This window comes from Pleurodeles waltl, chromosome 11, assembly GCF_031143425.1.
Source record: "Pleurodeles waltl isolate 20211129_DDA chromosome 11, aPleWal1.hap1.20221129, whole genome shotgun sequence".
NCBI lineage: Eukaryota > Metazoa > Chordata > Amphibia > Caudata > Salamandridae > Pleurodeles > Pleurodeles waltl.
Genome location: NC_090450.1, coordinates 632,022,501 through 632,041,334, shown reverse-complemented (window position 1 = coordinate 632,041,334; position 18,834 = coordinate 632,022,501). Strand labels below are relative to the sequence as shown.

The following is an 18,834-nucleotide window of genomic DNA, read 5'->3' as shown; positions in this document are numbered from 1 at the left end:
TACTGGGAAACTTATTGATTTGATGACCTGTATGTGATCCATCCCACTGAGGAAGTTTCATTACCTATTGGAACTTTGAGCATTCATGAATAAATTTACAAGGACTGGATAATACTAAGGAACTATGGCGGTCATTACAACATTGGCAGTAAAAGGCGTGTACCACCGTGCAGAAGACCACCAACACACCACCGCGGAAAACCACCACAGCTATTATGACCCACAGCACGGAATCCGCCAAAATTCAGACACCCACACAAGTCCGCCACACCAAAGGCCAGTGATAACAGAAATACGCCCACACTATCACGACACACGAATCCACGCGGGGGTCTTTCAACCGCGGTATTCCACTGGCGGTACACACCGCCGCGCTCAAAATACACACACATATACAAAACACAGCCACATTGGACAATTCGAAATACACACACCTGATACACATACACACACCACTCCCACACACCCAATACTATATAAAACACACACCCACAAACCCTTACGACAACAAATCACGAACGAAGGCCAGAGAGAGACACCACCATCAACAATACAAGCATCCACAGGCACACAACACCATCACCCACATAACTTCCGCACACTACACACCACTACATATCAGCACACTTATCACCCTACACACCACCCCACACATCACTTACACCACTCCATGGCACGGCAACGACACCCCAGGTTCTCGGAGGAGGAGCTCAGGGTCATGGTGGAGGAAATCGTCCGGGTAGAGCCACAGCTATTCGGATCACAGGTGCAGCACACCTCAATTGCAAGGAAGATGGAGCTATGGCGAAGAATAGTGGACAGGGTCAATGCAGTGGGACAGCACCCAAGAAATCGGGAGGACATCAGGAAGAGGTGGAACGACCTACGGGGGAAGGTGCGTTCCGTGGTCTCAAGACACCACCTGGCGGTTCAGCGGACTGGCGGCGGATCTCCACCTCCTCCCCCATAACTAACAACATGGGAGGAGCAGGTCTTGGCGATTCTGCATCCTGAGGGCCTCGCAGGAGTAGGTGGAGGAATGGACTCTGGTAAGTCAAATCTTAACTATTACATCCCTTCACGCTACCTGCATGCCAGCACATACCCCCTCCCTCACCCTCACCCCCATCACTCTAACTCCTCACAAATGTCCCAACATCACAAACCACACATCCTAACCCCAAGCACTGCATGCAACAACAAAGCATGGACACCCATCACTAAAGCATGCCCACTGCACATACCCATAGACCCCCCTAAACCATCATCACACAAGGTCCCACACAGGAATGCAAGCACTGGGGTACACGGTCACCCACCCATTGCACACCATGGCACACACAGATGTAATAAACATCCTTTTATACCCCCGCACGACCCCTACCCAACGTCACCTGACAGGAGGGTCCACACATGTCCACACCACCAACAGAAGAGGCCCACAGTGATGACAGCACCTCTGTCCAACTGGATCTAGATGACCAGCCCGGCCAATCTGGGACCTCGGGACAGTCGGTTCCCCACACCCAGTCACAGGCCACCACAGAGCTTCCCCCCTCTGGAAACACCAGCACAGCACCCACCCACGGGCCCATACCTCTGTCCCCAGGACACGTCAATCAGCAGTGTGTCCACCACTACAGGGAACCCAGGCTAACCCACCACCCCAACAACAACAGGGACCTGGGGGCAGTGGTAGTGGGCACACGGTCCAGGGGACGGAGGCCCAGGAACACAGGGGAACTGGGAGGGCTGCTGTGCGACAGGGGGCGGACAGGCCCAGGGAACCCACTCTCCACGAGGCCCTCTCCTCCATCATGGGAGCCTACCACCACTCCCAGGAGACGATGGCAACAGTACTGGCCAAGTTTCAGGAGACCCAGCGCCTGCAGGAGGAACAGTATATGGGCTTCAGGGAGGAACTCAGAACCATCAATTCCACCCTGGGCACCATCGTAGGGTGCTGAAAGAAGTACTCAACACCAGGAGGGACACTGTGGCACTACAAGGGGCCCCTGAAACTAGTCTGGAAGATGAACTGCCCACCACCTCCGCCGGCGCTAGTGGACAGGAGGCACCGCCACAGGACCACCACACCAGCACCCCACCCCCTGCAGAGGGAGAACCACCTCGCAAACGGTCCCTGAGATCCAGGACAAAGACAGAGAACAATGCCAAGACCCCCGCCAAGAAATGAGACCACCCTGATTGTCATCCTACTGTCCCACTTTGTCACCCTGTCCATCCTTAAACTGCCCCAGCTCCACTTTCTATGCCCATTTGGGCAATGCACCTGTGAGACTAATAGACTGGACTCTGCCATGGACATTCCTCCGCCATCACACCTCAACATTTTGCTACCCCCTCCAATTTTGAACACTAAAATAAACACCCTTAAAGCACAAAACAATCTGGAGTCAGTCTGTGATTTCGGAATACTTTCATTTGTAATGTCAACATACCTATGTCACACAGCTCTAGTCCATGAGGAATCAAAGCAGATGCCACACTGTGGGACCCAGATCTGTGAAATCGTAAGGGAAAGTGACAACTCAGTGACCATACACTGGGTGAAAACGACAGACAGTAGAGAGGCAGTAGTGTTAATGTACATGTAGTAGGCAGGTTTGTATTCTTACCTGTGTTTCACTGGAAATATTGCTGGATCACTGAGTCCCTGTTGTCCATGTCTTCTTCCTCTGCTTCCTCGACTTCACTGTCCACAGGCTCCATAGCTGCAACACCGCCATCTGGACCATCCTCCTGCAGAAAAGGCACCTTTTGTCGCAAAGCCAAGTTGTGAAGCATACAGCAGGCCACGATGATCTAGCACACCTTTGGTGAGTAGAATAGGGATCCACCTGTCATATGGAGGCACCTGAACCTGGCCTTCAGGAGGCCGAAGGTCTGCTCGGTCACCCTCCTAGTTCACCCATGGGCCTCATTGTAGCGTTCCTCTGCCCTTGTCCTGGGATTCCTCACTGGGGTCAGTAGCCATGACAGGTTGAGGTAACCAGAGTCACCTGCAGATGGCGAGGGACAACTGTTAGACACACACTAACCTGGAGGGATATCCCCAGACCCAGACAACCATTCCCACTGACTAGCTTCCAGGTGCTCACTTAATAGCCACACACGGTGCCTCTGGAGTTGACCCATCAAATAAGGGATGCTGCTACTCCGCAGGATGTAGGCGTCATGCACTGAGCCAGGGAACATGGCATTCACATGAGAGATGTACTGGTCTGCCAAACATACCATCTCTACATTCATGGAATGATAACTTTTCCGGTTTCTGTACACCTGTTCACTCTTGCGGGGGTGTACCAAAGCCACATGTGTCCCATCAATGGCACCTATGATGTTGGGGATATGTCCCAGGGCATAGAAGTCACCTTTCACTGTAGGCAAATCCTCCACCTGAGGGAAACCGATGTAGCTCCGCATGTGTTTCAGCAGGGCAGACAACACTCTGGACAACACATTGGAAAACATAGGCTGGGACATCCCTGATGCGATGGCCACTGTAGTTTGAAATGACCCACTAGCAAGGAAATGGAGCACTGACAGCACCTGCACTTGAGGGGGGATTCCTGTGGGATGGCGGATAGCTGACATCAGGTCTGGCTCCAACTAGTACACAGTTCCTGGATTGTGGCACGGTCAAGCCTGTATGTGATTATCACATGTCTTTCCTCCATTGTCGACAGGTCCACCAACGGTCGGTACACCGGAGGATGCTGCCATCTCCTCACATGTCCCAGCGGATGGTGCCTATGAAGGACAACAGCAAGCACAGAGTCAAACAACTCAGAGGTACGTACCCACAGCTTACACAGAACACCATTCATAATCTAAGAAGTGGCCTGTATGTGTGTTGAGTCTAGGCCTAGGTATGTGTGACGCAGTTGAAAATTAAGCAATGTGGGCCCCTGAAATGGCGGCTGCCTGACCTGTAAAGTGGGACAATGGGATGTGAGGTAACTGCGCTGGCGTTGTACACCGTCGCAGTAGGCGGTCGAAGACCGCGGCGCAATGCTGCATTGGTTAACATTGAACCCTATGGGTCCCAGGAGCCGGTACGCACCACAGCGGAGGTGACCGCCATTTTCTATCTGTTCAATCACTCGATACCTGATCTCCGACAGGAGAGGACCTACACTGCAACTGCTGCTGTGACCTCGGTCTGGAAGAGGCAATGGCTCGAGTGTCTGGGGAAAGGGCCCCCTGCCTTCACATCGGAGGAGTTGGAGAAACTCGTGGATGGGGTACTCCCCCAGTACACTCTACTCTACGGTCCTCCAGACAAACAGGTAAGTACACTGGCAGCATGCTGTATGGGCTATGCCTGTGTGGAGAGGGGTGGATGTAAGAAGGAAGGGGAGAGAGTGTGGCGTGCATGAAACGACAGTGAGTGCATGTGCCACATGGCAAGGGTAGGGATGGGGGCCAATCACTTTGACGGTGTAGTTGGTAAAAACTTTCTCTTCCACCTGTACAATTCATGTAGGTCAGCGCCCACCAGAAAAAATATATTTGGCGTGCCATCACCAAGGACGTCCGGACCCTGGGGGTCTACCACAGACAGAGCACCCACTGCCGGAAAAGATGGGAGGACATTCGCCACTGGAGCAAGAAGACGGCGGAGGCTCAGCTGGGGATGGCCTCCCAACGTGGGAGGGGTGCTGTAGCACCATGACCCCCCTGATGTTCAGGATCCTGGTGGTGGCGTACCCGGAGTTGGATGGGCGCTTGAGGGCATCACAGCAGACACAAGGGGGTGAGTACACTCTCATTCTGCTGATTTTGCATGCAGTGGAGGTGTCTGGGTGGGGGAGGTGGGCTGTGGGTTTCCCTAGGCCAGGGCGAGTTCCGTAGGCAAGGTCCCTCCGTAAGGCAGGCCATGTGGCACCCAACCGCACCTCTGTAGAGTGCCAAGTACACCTAGTCATGCCCCTGTGTCATCCATGTGTGCAGATGTCATCCATAGCCTAGTAGGCCATGTCCCAGGAATTGAACAGTGGAGCCCAAGAGCGCGGCGTAGTGCAGGGGGCTTCTGTGTCTGTCGTGTCCGCCAACGGTAGAGGTAATGCATGCACTCAACATGTCTTTCTTCTGACGTCCCCCCCCTTTTTGTGGTCTCCCTGTTCTTGTGTGCATTCGCATCATCAGGCGGAGGAGCAGTTTCACCGGAGCACGAGGGGGCTGCAATCCCACATGGCCATGGAGGGCCACACTACGGAATCGGACTTCACCAGTGGGACGGAGGGCGAGGGGAGCTCCGTAGCGGGGACAGGAGCTGAGACCAGTGACACGGACTCGTCCTCTAATGGGAGCTCCCTTGTGGTGGCGGCAGCATCTGTGCACCCCCCCCCCATCTACAGGTACAGCCGCCACCACCCCTTCCAGCACCGCCCTCCCAGCAGCCCCTCAGCCTTTGCCCCGTGCCCGCTCACCCGGGAGGGTGGGCATCACCTTCGCCCCAGGCACCTCAGGCCCTACCCCAGTCACCCCTGCTGCCCTCAGTGAGGAGGCCATTGACCTCCTCAGGTCCCTCACTGTTGGGCAGTCTACCATTTTGAATGCCATCCAGGGTGTAGAAAGGCAGTTGCAACAAACAAATGCATTCCTAGAGGGCATTCATTCTAGTCAGGCGGCCCTTCAGCGAGCTTTTCAGACTCTGGCCTCAGCACTGATGGCAGCCATTGTCCCTGTGTCTAGCCTCCCCCTCCAACTTCCTCCACCCAGACCCAATCCCCTGTACCCCAGCCTATCACAAGCACACCTACAGACCAGCATGCACACACGTCAACACACAAGGGAAGCTCGGGCAAACCTAAGCACCACACATCCCACAGGCACTCACGCAAGCATCACACACATGCAGACACACCAACATCCACTGGCTCTACTGTGTCCCCCTCCTCCTCGTCTCCCTCCCAGTCTTGTCTACACTCACACCTGCATACACTATATCTACAGCCACTACTACCATCACCAGCACACCCACCAACACACCCCGCTCACGTGCAGTCACCACCCCCACTACCATTCACACGTCCCCTGTGTCCTCTCCCAGTGTGGCTGTGACGCCCCCTCCCAAGACACACAAACGCAGGCACACACCCACCCAACAGCCATCCACCTCACGACAGCCTCCAGCCCATGCACCTTCACCCAAAGTCAGCAAACGAACACCTCCTACAACCACAACCTCTTCCTCCACTCCCAAACCCCCTCCAGCTACCCGTCCCAGTGTCTCCCAAAAACGTTTCCTGTCCAACCTTGACCTCTTTCCCACACCTCCCCCACCCCGTCCGTCTCATAGGTAGCGAACTAGCACCTCAGCCACAACATCTCCGGGACCAGTGGTGCCTGTAGTCACCGGAATCTGGAGTGCACCGGCCACCAGAGCAGCTAGTGTGGCACGGAGCCAAGCACAGACAGTTCCCCACCTGTGAAGCATCAGAAGTTGGCCAGTGCCCGGCGGGAGAGTGGGAAGACTCCAGCCACCAAAGCCGCTCCCAGGGGTACAGGTGGGAGTGTGGAGTCAGCTGCGACACCTTCCAAGGTGGGGAAGGGGCACAAGAAACTCAGCAAGTCTGGGAAGAGCAGCACGGCGGAGATGACCGCCATCATCCCTGCTGCCCAGGAGGCCACCAGCCCAGCTGCCCAGGAGGCCACCGCCAGCACTAGCCCAGCTGCCCAGGAGGCCACCGCCAGCACCAGCCCAGCTGCCCAGGAAGCCACCGCCACCAGCCCTGGTGCCCAAGAGGGCCACCGCCACACGCCCTGGTGCCCAGGAGGCCAGCACCAGCCCCAGCTGCCCAGGAGGCCACCGCCAGCACCAGCCCAGCTGCCCAGGAGGCCACCGCCAGCACCAGCCCAGCTGCCCAGGAGGCCACCGCCAGCACCAGCCCAGCTGCCCAGGAGGCCACCGCCACCAGCCCTGCCGCCCAGGAGGCCACCGCCAGCACCAGCCCCACTGGGACAGAGAAGACCACCAGCACAAGCCCAGCTGGGCCATGAAGGACTGCCAGCAAAAGCCCCGCTGGGACAGAGAGGACCGCCAGCACAAGCCCCGCTGGTCCATGAAGGAGCGCCAGCACAAGCCCCGCTGGGACAGAGAGGACCGCCAGCACCAGCCCCGCTGGGACAGAGAGGACTGCCAGCACAAGCCCCGCTGGGCCATGAAGGACCGCCAGCACAAGCCCCGCTGGGCCATGAAGGACCGCCAGCAGCTGAGTCACTGCAGAGGAGACCGCCGCTCCAAGCACCACTGAACAGGGCACCGCCGTCTCAAGCACCACTGAACAGGGCACCGCCGTCTCATGCACCGCTGAACAGGGCACCGCCGTCTCAAGCAACACAGGCCCATGAGCGCCAAGGGCACTGACGCTACTGAGTCCGTCACAGGCAGAATGAAGCACTCTGGGCACCATGCCCCCTCCAGAACCAGTGGAGAGATCCATCCACTACCTCTGTCCTTAGCAGGATGAAGCACTCTGGGCACCATGCCCCCTCCAGAACCAGTGGAGACTGTTATCCACTTGAGGGACTGTGGCTTTGCACTCCCCAGGATGGAACAGTGGGCAACCCACCCACTGTAGAGACTTGAGAGACTGTGGCTTTGCACTCCCCAGGATGGAACAGTGGGCAACCCACTGACTGTAGAGACTTGAGAGACTGTGGCTTTACACTCCCCAGGATGGATCAGTGGGCATGTGGCCCTCTCGTGGATTTGGCGTTGTGCACTCAACCGGCTGAGGTGCCCCCCCTTTCCTTCCCCCTGAGGTGCCTGTTTTGTTGCTCTCTGATGCCCCCGCAGTGTTCTCTCCGTCATGGTCGGGGATCGTGTGTGGGCCTCGCCCATACCATGTGGGCCCAGTGTTCCACGGACTTAATTGGAGCACTACCTGGACTACTATGCTTGGTATATATTTTGTACGTGGTATATATATATTTATTTTTGCCTACTTGATTTTAATATATTACAATGGTTACACTCATTTTCTATTGTCTTTGCATTCTTCCGGGGGGGTTGAGGGTATAACTGTGATGTATCAATATGTATTGGTGTGTGTGTTGTAGTGGGTGAGGGTGGGGGTGGGGGTGTTGCGTGTGTGTGTCCCTGTTTTTTCCCTCCCCCCTCCCCTGTGTCATAGGTGCAGTACTCACTGTGGTCTTCGCCGCCGGCGTTCGTGCTCCTGGTAGAGGAGCAGGAAGACAATCGCAGGGAGAATTTGGAGTTCCGGCTCCATGGTGTCCTGGTTCCTCGTGGGGTGTGTAGAGGTGAGCGTTTTCCCTTCGAAATCCTGTTTCTGCCGTGTTTTTATCGGCGGTGAATCAGCCCCGGAAAAGGTGGCGGATTGGCCTGTTGTGATACTGTGGGTGGTACTTTGTCGTCCACCTGTCTGTTGGCGGTGACCGCCGCGCTGTTTGTTTGTACCGCCGTGGCGGTCGGAGTGATAAAGTGGCTGTCTTTGTTGGCGGTTTCCGCCATGGTCGTAATTGCAAAATTTTTACCGCCGGCCTGTTGGCGGTCTTACCGCCGCTTTAACACCGACCGCCAGGGTTGTAATGACCACATATATATGTGATTATTTATGGACTTCAAGTAACGTTTTTTTATGGGCTTGCATGTTTTGATGGTGATATTTCCTATATGTTCTTGATGAGTCTAGTGACTAGTAATGAGTGCCTCACATTTGTTTCTGTTTTAGTGTGTGTTTACCAGGTAAACCGGTTTGGGGTTCGGGTGTTCCCCTGTGAGTGCACCGTTTCCACACAATATTCTAAACATTATCCTTTAGCGCCTTTTTTTCCCGTCTTCACACCCTATACCTAATTTGATTGATAAGAGATAGTGTCCTCAGGTTGAGGGGGCATGTGGGGTTGACGTCAGGGTCATTGGAGGGATTAGGGTCAGGGTCATATGTGTCCCAAGGGTCTGTGTCATACAGAGGCCCACCTAAACCCCCAGTGGGAAACAAAGAAGAGCCCTGAGGTATGTTTTCCCCTGGTAAGGGTGAAGTGGGAGAATGGGGAGGGGATGGAGGTGAAGATGGAGGTATAGGAGGAGGAAATGTTGGAGAAGACCCAAGTGGAGAGCTGGTAGCTTTGTCTTCGGTCTTCCTTTTAGCAGTAACAGGAATGTCCAAAGCCTCCTGGAAAGAGTTTTCTCTTGGGAAGCACAGGAGAGAAAGGAGTGGCAATAATGCGGCCTGTACCCTTCTGTATTTGGACTTGGTGCCAATGAGCAGCCATATTTTCCAAAATTGGCTCAACCGGAGATGGAATGGTAGAAGACTGGCCAGAGTCTTGAGTATTCGCCGAAGATTGTACTTTGGTGTGCACTGAAGTGGAGGCCGAAGACTGTCACCTTGGTCCCGAGGTTCAGATCAAAACCAAATCGACCTCTAGGTCCAAGGAAATGGAGGTCAATGCCGAGGACGTGGACTTGACTTTAGTGGATGGTTTCTGTGCCGAGCCAGGGGTGGGGCATCCGAGACAGTCTTTCAGTACTTACCATTTCCTGGTGGCAGTGGCGGACTGGCGACTTGCAAGGTACTTGCACTGGGCAGAAGTGAGTTTGTGGCTTTCAATATCAACGTCGGAATCTGAGGTATCCTGAAGAGAGGTGGCGCCCTCTTCTGGCGAAGACTCTTCCTGAGCATTCTCCTCTCAGAAGATGTCTGGGATGTCGTTCAGAGTCTTCTGGGCCACCTCCAGCTGGCGAGCTCTTCAATCCCGAAGAGTTTTCTTTGAACGGAAGGACATGCAGGTGTAGCAGTAGGCCTCATGATGATCCGGGGAGAAGCAGAAGTTGCACAGTAGATGGTGGTCAGTGTACAGAAAAAATGTCGTGGCACAAAGAACAGAGGCGGAATGGAGTCTGTTTCATCAGGGAAGCATTTGCGATGGTGCCACATGGAAGGTACCAGGCTGGTGCCGCAAAGGGTGGTTGGTCGGAAAGAGCTAAGATAAAGAAGCAAGATCTAGTATAATGCCGTTGAAATAAAGTGAGGTAGGAAGACACTGAACCGAAGCGAGTCGATAGACGGAGCAAAGGCGCACACACGTCCGAACCCGATGGCGGAGTGAAAAAAATCTAACAAAGGGGTCGGTGTCCATGCGCAATTGTGACTCCGAAAAACACCTTGCATCACTCTAGACCCAGGAGTATGCAAAGTATGTGTATCTAAAGCCACCCATGCCATCGAACACATTTTTCACCCGTTTCAGTTTTTTTCGGACTTATTTTCACTATTTGTTTATTTCAACAATTACGCCCTTGCTTAATTTGGAATTTATACTAGTTTTCAGAAATGCACAGCTTTCCAAATTCACCCATCAGTTTCACACCTTTCCCACCACAGACAGCAAGTAGATAAAAAATATAGGAAAAATCGACTATCAAATTGCAAATATTGTGGTTAGCAAAAAAGCGTTTTTGTAAATTCTTTTGATTATTTTCATAAGGACAAAAAAAAAATGTAATCTCTGCTTGTGCCTGAAAGCTGGGAAAGGTGGTGATCTTGGCACAGATTATTGTTTTATTGCTGCATTTTTTGGAGAAAAAAAAAGCTTTTGCTTGAACAGCAGTTTTTAATGTAAAAAAACAAACATATTTTGGTTATTTCTCAATTCCTTTCGAGGGAAGCCACAAACCCTGGATACCTTCTGTGGGGGGGAAATTGTATGAAGGCTTAAGAGCGAAGTGCCCCAAACACCTAAATAGGGCTCAGGACTGTGGGTACAAAAGCGTCAGCTGCCTAATGGTTAAATTGGAAATTACATGTACCTCACCTAGGCCCACAGCTGTGCAGCAAAGGACAAGACCTCATAAACAACAGCAGGAACCCCAGGTTGCAAATTGCCAGTAGATGGTTGATAGAAGTACCCAATGCAGCTAGTCAGAATTCTGCAGTCCAGAGAGATGAGTCTCCACAGATAAGAACTTTGATCTCATTGCTGCTCAGCTTCAAGATGTCAGGCAGCATCCAATCTGCCACGACTTCAAAACATGACAACTGGAATAATCAATGTGTATTTCAACCTGGATTTCATCTATGTAATGAGAAAAAAAATCAAGACCGTAGCTAGAGTTCAGCTTGGCCAGGTTGACCAGATTAGATGTAGAATGAAAGATCCCTAGCTCTAGGGGCTAGAGAGGTTTTTTCAGGAAATGGGGCACACCTCTGGCTTGGAACATGGACATCCTGGTTGTTCTTTGTAAAGAATAAGGGAATTGAGAATTTGTGGAAACTCCTTCTGGGATCTACGGGATCACTTTGCAGTGAATTAAGTCTAACGAGGAATCTGTGTCCCATTTTTGTCTATTAAGAAGCATGGCAGCAGATGTCTGAAGCAAACTGAGACAAGTAAAAGTGTCAAAGTCTAGGGTGGTACCAGAGATTTGCTGAGGGTTGGATATATGCTAAGTTGGAGAGATGTTAGCAACCACAGAGATGTGACTGGGGTGTTGGTTGCTATTGTCTCTTTGAAAATCATGACAATTTCCTTACTGGCACTGGCAGCTGTGTCATTTTTTGTGGTGATGGACGACTTTTAGCAGTTACAACTAAACTCTTCTATTTTATTTGTTGAGTAACAAAGCAAATGATGCCCCTCTACCAGTAATATATCTGCCATTACTAATTTGCTAAGAACCTGATTATCTGCCCCAAGCTCTTCGGACAAACATGTATCGCCCCTACGTTCTGACGCCATGTATTTCTCTTTCTGAGAGGGGCAACTGTCAAGCCTAACTCAAAACCCAATTTATCTATTATATTTCTGAGAAGAATATAAGGGGCACATTGTTTTCAGCTAGGAACAGACTTTGTGTGACATAAGGTCTTTTGGTGCCAATTCTTCATGAGAGGACTGTGCAGAGAAGTGAAAGGACTATTGTAGTTCTGAAAAGAAATGTTTTATTCTTTCTATGTTTTGGTTTCCCAGTCTGGGGACAATCATGTTTCATAGGTATGACTGGGTTTAATTGCTGAAAAGAAATAAGATGGGATTTTCCTTTGTGAGCCTCTGGCAGGCTGGGGAAATCCCAGAGACTAAGGGCCAGATGTATCATTTTTTACAATAGCAATTACCTAATTGCGATTTTTAGCGAATCGCAATTAAGTAATCACTATTGGAATGTCTGAAACTCCAGGAGTTTCATACTGCGATTCGCAAGGGCTCGCAAATCGACCTACCTCATTAATATTCATGAAGTAGGTCGCAATTTGCGAGCCATTGCGAATGGCTACAATCACAGGGATGGTGGCCTGCTGGGCTCAGCAGACCACTATGTGATTGCTTTTCAATGAAGCAATCGTTTCTTTTTTAAATGCAGCCCATGTTCCTTAAAGGAAAACGGGATGCGTTTAAAAATGAAAAATGAAAAGTTTTCTTTTCATTTTTTTAAGAGTAGGCAGTGGTCCTAAAAAATGTTTTTATATGCATTCACAAGGGGAAGGGGTCCCTTTGGGACCCCTTCCTCTTTGTGAATGGGTTATCACCTACTTGAAGTAGGTGGTAACTTCGATTTGTTTGCGACCGCATTAACGGTCACAAAACAATCACACATACATCTGCGATTCGGTATTAGGAAGAGACACCCTTGACACACCTATCGGTATGTAGGCGCAAATCCAATTTCCGATTCAGTAACAAGTTACCGAACCGCAAATTGGACTTCTTACATACCAAAACGCATTTTTGCGATCGTAAATGGCCCGTTGGTCCGTTTGAGATCGCAAAATGTTTGATACATCTGGCCCTAAATGCTTAAGTTTGGTTCTGGTGTTTTTGACCTCTCCCAGTAGAGACCTTCACTCATACCAAGGCTTGTTATTGGGATCTTCTTGGGCGTGTCCAACATCTAGATTGTCACCTGCTAAGGATTACTAGATAGAGCTCAGTTCCCTCAGAGGTAAGGTGAGGTCAGGTTCAGCACAAGGTAAAAGGTTCTTTGTTCTGTTCCCTCATTGGGTTATGCTGGATTATTTCTTCTGGAAAAAAGATCAATCTTTGGAACCTAGACTGTAATATGTTCTTTTCAGACACAGGTGAGATCCCCTTTATGACTCACCATACAACATACATCAATGTGGTGGTACAATTAGAAAGTTTTGGAACGATAATTTCAGTGATGCACTCACATGTTGACAAAATACATCTCTGAATGAACACCAAGGCTCTAATTTTCCCTCATCCCTAGGGAAAAAGGTATTTTCTCCTCTCCTGTCCTTTCAGGTAGCACAACCTAAAAAACAACTACACAGGAATAAAGCTGGCCTAAACAAAATCCAGGGATACATACTTACAAAGCTAACACAAGTGCCTTTTTATAATGAAAACACTGATAATGCCTGCAATTTCACCCAAACCTTGTCAAACGTTAATGCTCACAACCCTTTCTAAGAACTAATCAACTAACTGGCAAAACAGACTAGTTGGTTACTTATGCACCTGCCAACACTGTTTGCACTTAAGAAAAGAATATTGTTGTGCTCATGATCATTTCTGGTGAAACTAGGCTGGCTTCGGCACAGTTTACATCTATCAATGGTGTATTAAATGTTGACTGAACCACAGGAGTTCTACAGTATGAATTATTTTTAATGGACATGTCACATACACCTTTTCCTAAGGGATTTAAATAATAATAGGAATGGTAGCAATAACTAACAATAATAATATTTATACATTCAACAAGGAGTGCTCAAATTTAGGATTACAGAAATACACTGACATTTTGAATAATTGGCATTACACATCCTATGAAGGCCGAATTTCAGGTTATTTGCCCCTCTGAAATGTAATTAACAATAACAGCGTAATCTGCAATCCAAACAGAAGACATAAAGGACAGCATTGTCAAAACTCAAAACAAAAACAAAACTTAGAAAGGAGCTGAAGTAAAACAGCAGAATTATGATTAGGAAGGATGGGAAGAGATAGGGACAATCACGGGGACAGTGAAACTGTTAAGGCTATCAAACACAGCACCATTAATACCACTAAACGTCTACCAGGAGCCAAAGTAGTGACCTCAACTCTTCAATGTCTGGTTTTGCCTCTGCTAGTTGGGCTCAAAATACTGGCACACAAATGCAGTCTTTATTTGGAATACATTGGTAAAAACACTATAAGCACAAAAAGCATTAAAAAGTAAGGTAACTTCTCTTTGTTAATGACATTTGTTACAATACTCCTTTGCAGATCTGTACACCATGCAATCTTAATAAGCATCCCAAATAACCTCATGCCTAAGTTTCCTTCATCATTTAATTTTAAATTAACAATCAGGCTCCAATTAGGGGCAAAAAGTAAAAGCGAAAAACCTTTTTTTCTGTGGTGCACGGAAAAACAAAGTTGAAAATGGTGTGAAGCTTTCACAATCAACAATCATTTTATCTACTTTAGAAAAACAAATGCTTCAGTTTGACCTAACTTAAACAACTGGTGGGCATGTTCTGTGGTATTGTAGCTCAAATTCCACAGACGTCTCTTTAAAGAAAGTTGGACTCCATCACCACCCTTTCATAAATTTCCAAAGCATTATGCAAAGTAAATACATACCAGGTAAGATGATCTCTGGGAATCCCATTTTGCGGGCAACAGCTGTTGATCTGTCTATGAGGTGGGAGAAGTCTTTCTGCACCTGTGCCAAGTCCCCCGGTAATAATTTCAGAGAAACCCAAAGACCTAATCAAAAATTTTAACAATGAAAATGACAATTCTGAAAAGGGGGAAACATTTAAGTGCAGAACATAAATTGTAAATAACATCTTTTCATATATTTAAAATGGCATGGGATCGAACTGTAAAAAAGGTGTGTCTATAAGTCACATTAATACAAACAACAAGGTTCATAAAAGCCTCTTACACACTTTGGACTCACAAATCGTGATTCCTGAATTTTACAAAAGTAAATGTATAGCCTTGGTATCCACCTACGTTCATCCACCTTATTACAGGATGAACACCTATCCTTTTCTGGACTCAAAACAAATATGTGATCATTAAGGATAGGACCAGATGTGCACAAGGAATATAGCAGATTTGATGATGGCTTTATTCTGTTAAATTACCATTGTATTTTTATGGTAAGTGTTACATTTATGAAATCAACAGAAAAGACATGAAGTGGGTTTAGCAGCTGGCTGAAGCTAAAATTATGACATTTAAAATTAACAGTCAGTATCCAACCTTAAATCTAATTAGGAAGCAATATCAACCAAAAAATGGATTTAATTTGTATTTAACTTTGAATAGAGGAACCATGATCTCCACATAGTGGAATTAATTGTATTAAACTTTGGCCATCCTTGATTATTTGTGATTTAATTTTACTTCAACTGAAGTCATGCACATGAAATTATTCCTTTAAAAATATTTAATAATTTTGAAAAGGGCAGCTGCTGCCATACTGATTAAAGTAGCAATATTATTTCCACCTTCTACACCAGCAGTCTCATTAAAACATACAAGGACCCACAACTTCAAATAAAAGTTTAAGTTTTCTTTTTGTCATTCCCTAATCATGTTTGAAAGGAAACTTATGTTTATTACTCTAGATGCCTGTCTTTTTATGAGGTCTGGATTGACCGCTTTAGCTCTATGCCAAAGCTCAAGCAATCAGAACAAAGAGTTTAGAAGAGCAGTGTAGAGAAAGGGGCTTTTGCTCCAACTCTGTTGATCTTAATCATTTGATTGAGCAGGAAATGTGCTAGCTTGCCTAAGAAGTAGTACCTTAGCTCACAATTGTCAACAAGGATTAGGTGTCACGTGCAATAGAAAATAACTTTGCATTTTGTGAAACACTGTAACAGATACAGTAGGAAAGGGGTTTATATTGAGAACACCCACTAAGAGAGCTGGAAAGATTTCTTCGTTGTAAACTCTCGGACAATCACAACAGAAGGCGGTATCACATTCTGAAACCCCTAGGGAGCAGTTTTACTTACTAAAATGTGTCACAAACACCACAAGAAGGGGCTTTACATTAACATTCAGACAAATTCTTACACATAGTTAACTCCAAAGGGATAGAAAGGTTTGCCTTTGCTGTGTAATTTTACATTTAGTTGTGTATGAATTAAAGTACATTATGACATGGTTAGCATTGTGTAACCCTATGACAAATGAAGTAGGGAGAAATGTTACCCTTTAACTCTATTACTCTGTTAGGATTTTATTTTGTGTACGCTAAAAAATGCAATTAAAATGGGTTTTACATGTGTACATTGTGTACTCTAAACCAAAGCAAATAGAAATGGGTTTACAAATTTGTCTGATACTTAAAATCCAGAGGAATAGATTTTTCAACAATACTGAGTGACCTTCTTACACAGATCTATGGATCAGGAGGAGACAAGAGGAACAAGTTACTTACCGTTGTTAACGCTCTTTCTGGCAGAGCTCTCTCTCTGGATTCCTCACCTTTTGAATACTCCCCAGGTATCAGACTGGATATGGAAATGTTTCAGTAGTACCTCTGCGGGCCAGAAGATGATGCCTTGCAGCTCCGCACTGACATAGTTCCGCTACAGGAATGACGTGCAGGACCTTTATAGGCAACAATTGTACAATGAAGTACATTGCTTTCAAGACTGTCCATGCCCCCAGACACACAGTGCCAAGAGCAAATTGGTAGGCGGTGTGCAGATTCCTAGACTTGGGATCTTATTAAAGCATATAGTCTAATCACAGAATGGGGAGGATGGGAGGGTCAGTGAGGAATCTGTGGCTAGAGAGTCTCTGCCAGAAAGAGTGTTACCAGAGGTAACTAACTCACTCTTTTGATAGAGACGCCTAGCTGCAGGTTTCTCACCTTTTGAATAGATGTCAAAGCAGTACCTATTGGAGTTGGGTTTGAGAAAGGACTCAAATCAGAACGTCTTGCAGAACTGAATGTGCAAAAAGTCCCTCTCAGTGAACCTGACTGTCCAGGCAATACTGCTTCGTGAACTTGTGGAGGGACGCCCACATAGCTGCCTGGCAGATGATAAGACAGGTACAAATGAAGTGGTAGCAGTTTTGGCCTGGGATGAATTAGCATGCATTTCTAGTGAAGACTGCTTTTTAGCCAATGCTAAGCAGAGCTTTATGCAGAGCACAGTACAGTTGGAGAAGGTTCTCTTCTGCACTGCCTTTTTTCATTACAGAGAACCCCACAAAGAGCTGATCGTCCACCATGCGTTTTAGGTACAGTCTATATAGAAGTTCAGAGCTCTCCTGGAGTCTAAGGGATGGAGTCTCTTCCATCTCCTTAGAGGGGTGAGGCAAAGCACAGAACTCCAACAACATGGTGGTTTGACCGATGTGGAACAGCATCACAACTTTCGGCTTGAAGGATGCCAGAGTGTGCAGAACCAGTTTGTCTAGGAAGAAAGTAGTGTATGGTGGATTGACACAAAGAGCTTGAGCTCACTCACTCGCTCACTATGCCAAGGTGATGGGTAACACAGTGTTAATGGTAAGGAGCCATACTGGGCAGCTGTGAAGTGGCTCAAGCAGAGTGAATATCAGATAAGTCAGGACCAGATTAAGATTTCATTGGGGCATGATCATGGTATTTGGAGGAAACATACGCTGAAGCCTCTTCAGAACATCACAACTGTTAACTTAAACAACAAGGGCTGATCTGGCAACCATAATAAGGCCAAAAGGGCTGAAAGATAACCTTTAAGTGTGCCCAAAGCAAAGACTTCACTGGCAAGAGATCAAAAAAGCAGCAGAATGTCAGATAACTAGGCCTGGGATGGTCAATCTGGTGTGTGCCGCACCAAGCCTTAAATTTGTCCTAACAAATGGTTAATGCAGTTTTCATTGAGGGGCGCTTGGCTGCCAAGATGTCACTGTTCTATCTCCACGCATGAAGGAGGAGATTTTGAAGGCTTGGGTGCGGGAAACAGATTTAACAATGCGGCTCGAATCACAATGTGCCTTTTCAACGTGGCCCGAACCACAAATTAGTCTTTATAACGCATTCCTTTACCACGCAAGTCATTAGAACAACTTGCCTTAGGGAAAGCGTTGTTGGACTGATATTAGACTTTAAGTCCTGCCATTTCCCAACTGAGGCGCAGACTGGAGTTAGAATAGTAAATGATACTATTCCAAAGACCAGCGCTTTTCCCAAAGCAAGTCGTCATAAAGACTTGTGCGGTAAAGGAATGCATTGTAGAGATGCCTTTGTGGTTCGGGCTGCGTTCTCAAGGCAGGCATGGTAAATGCACAACCCTTGGGCGCAGAACTCTGCTCCATTGCTGCAACAGCAAGACATCCTGGAGAAGCAGCAAGCTTGGAGGATAGATGCTCAAACTCAGGAGTTCTGGGTACAATCCAAAGCCACTAGGATGACTTGGGCCTCATCTGTCCTGATCTTGAGATCGTGGGGCAGGAGTGATATTGACAGAAAGGCAAACAAGAGTCCAGTGTTGCATTTGAGGCAGAAAGCATCTCTTAGCAAGAGCCTTCTTGGAAACTTCAATGCACAAACGTGTTGATATTGCGTGTTCTCGTGATGGCTAACAGATCGACCCAATGTTCTCCCCATTCAGGGAAGAGACTTTGCGCCACCTTCAGGTGTAATTGCTATTTGTGATCCACTAGGCACTGATGGCTGAACTTGTACAACCTGGCATTCAAGGACCTTGCCAGATGGTTCACCACAGGAAAATTCCTTGGTGCTCCAGCCATTGTGAGCGGTGCAAGGTCTCCTGGCACAGGTCCTTAACACACTGTGTTTGCTGCAGTACCACATGGCGGTGGTGTTGTTTGTGAGCACGTGTACCAGTCTCTCTTTGATGGACTGCAGGAAGG

General features: G+C 48.2%; 1 protein-coding gene across 1 annotated transcript in view; it reads right to left on the bottom strand.

The window, feature by feature from the left end:
* DOCK5 (dedicator of cytokinesis 5) overlaps positions 1 to 18,834 on the bottom strand; it is a 799,955-nt gene that overhangs the window by 362,607 nt on the left and 418,514 nt on the right. Inside the window, exon 13 of the mRNA XM_069214140.1 lies at positions 14,587 to 14,712. Coding sequence (XP_069070241.1) covers positions 14,587 to 14,712 — 126 coding nt within the window. The remainder of the gene's footprint in view (positions 1 to 14,586; positions 14,713 to 18,834) is intronic.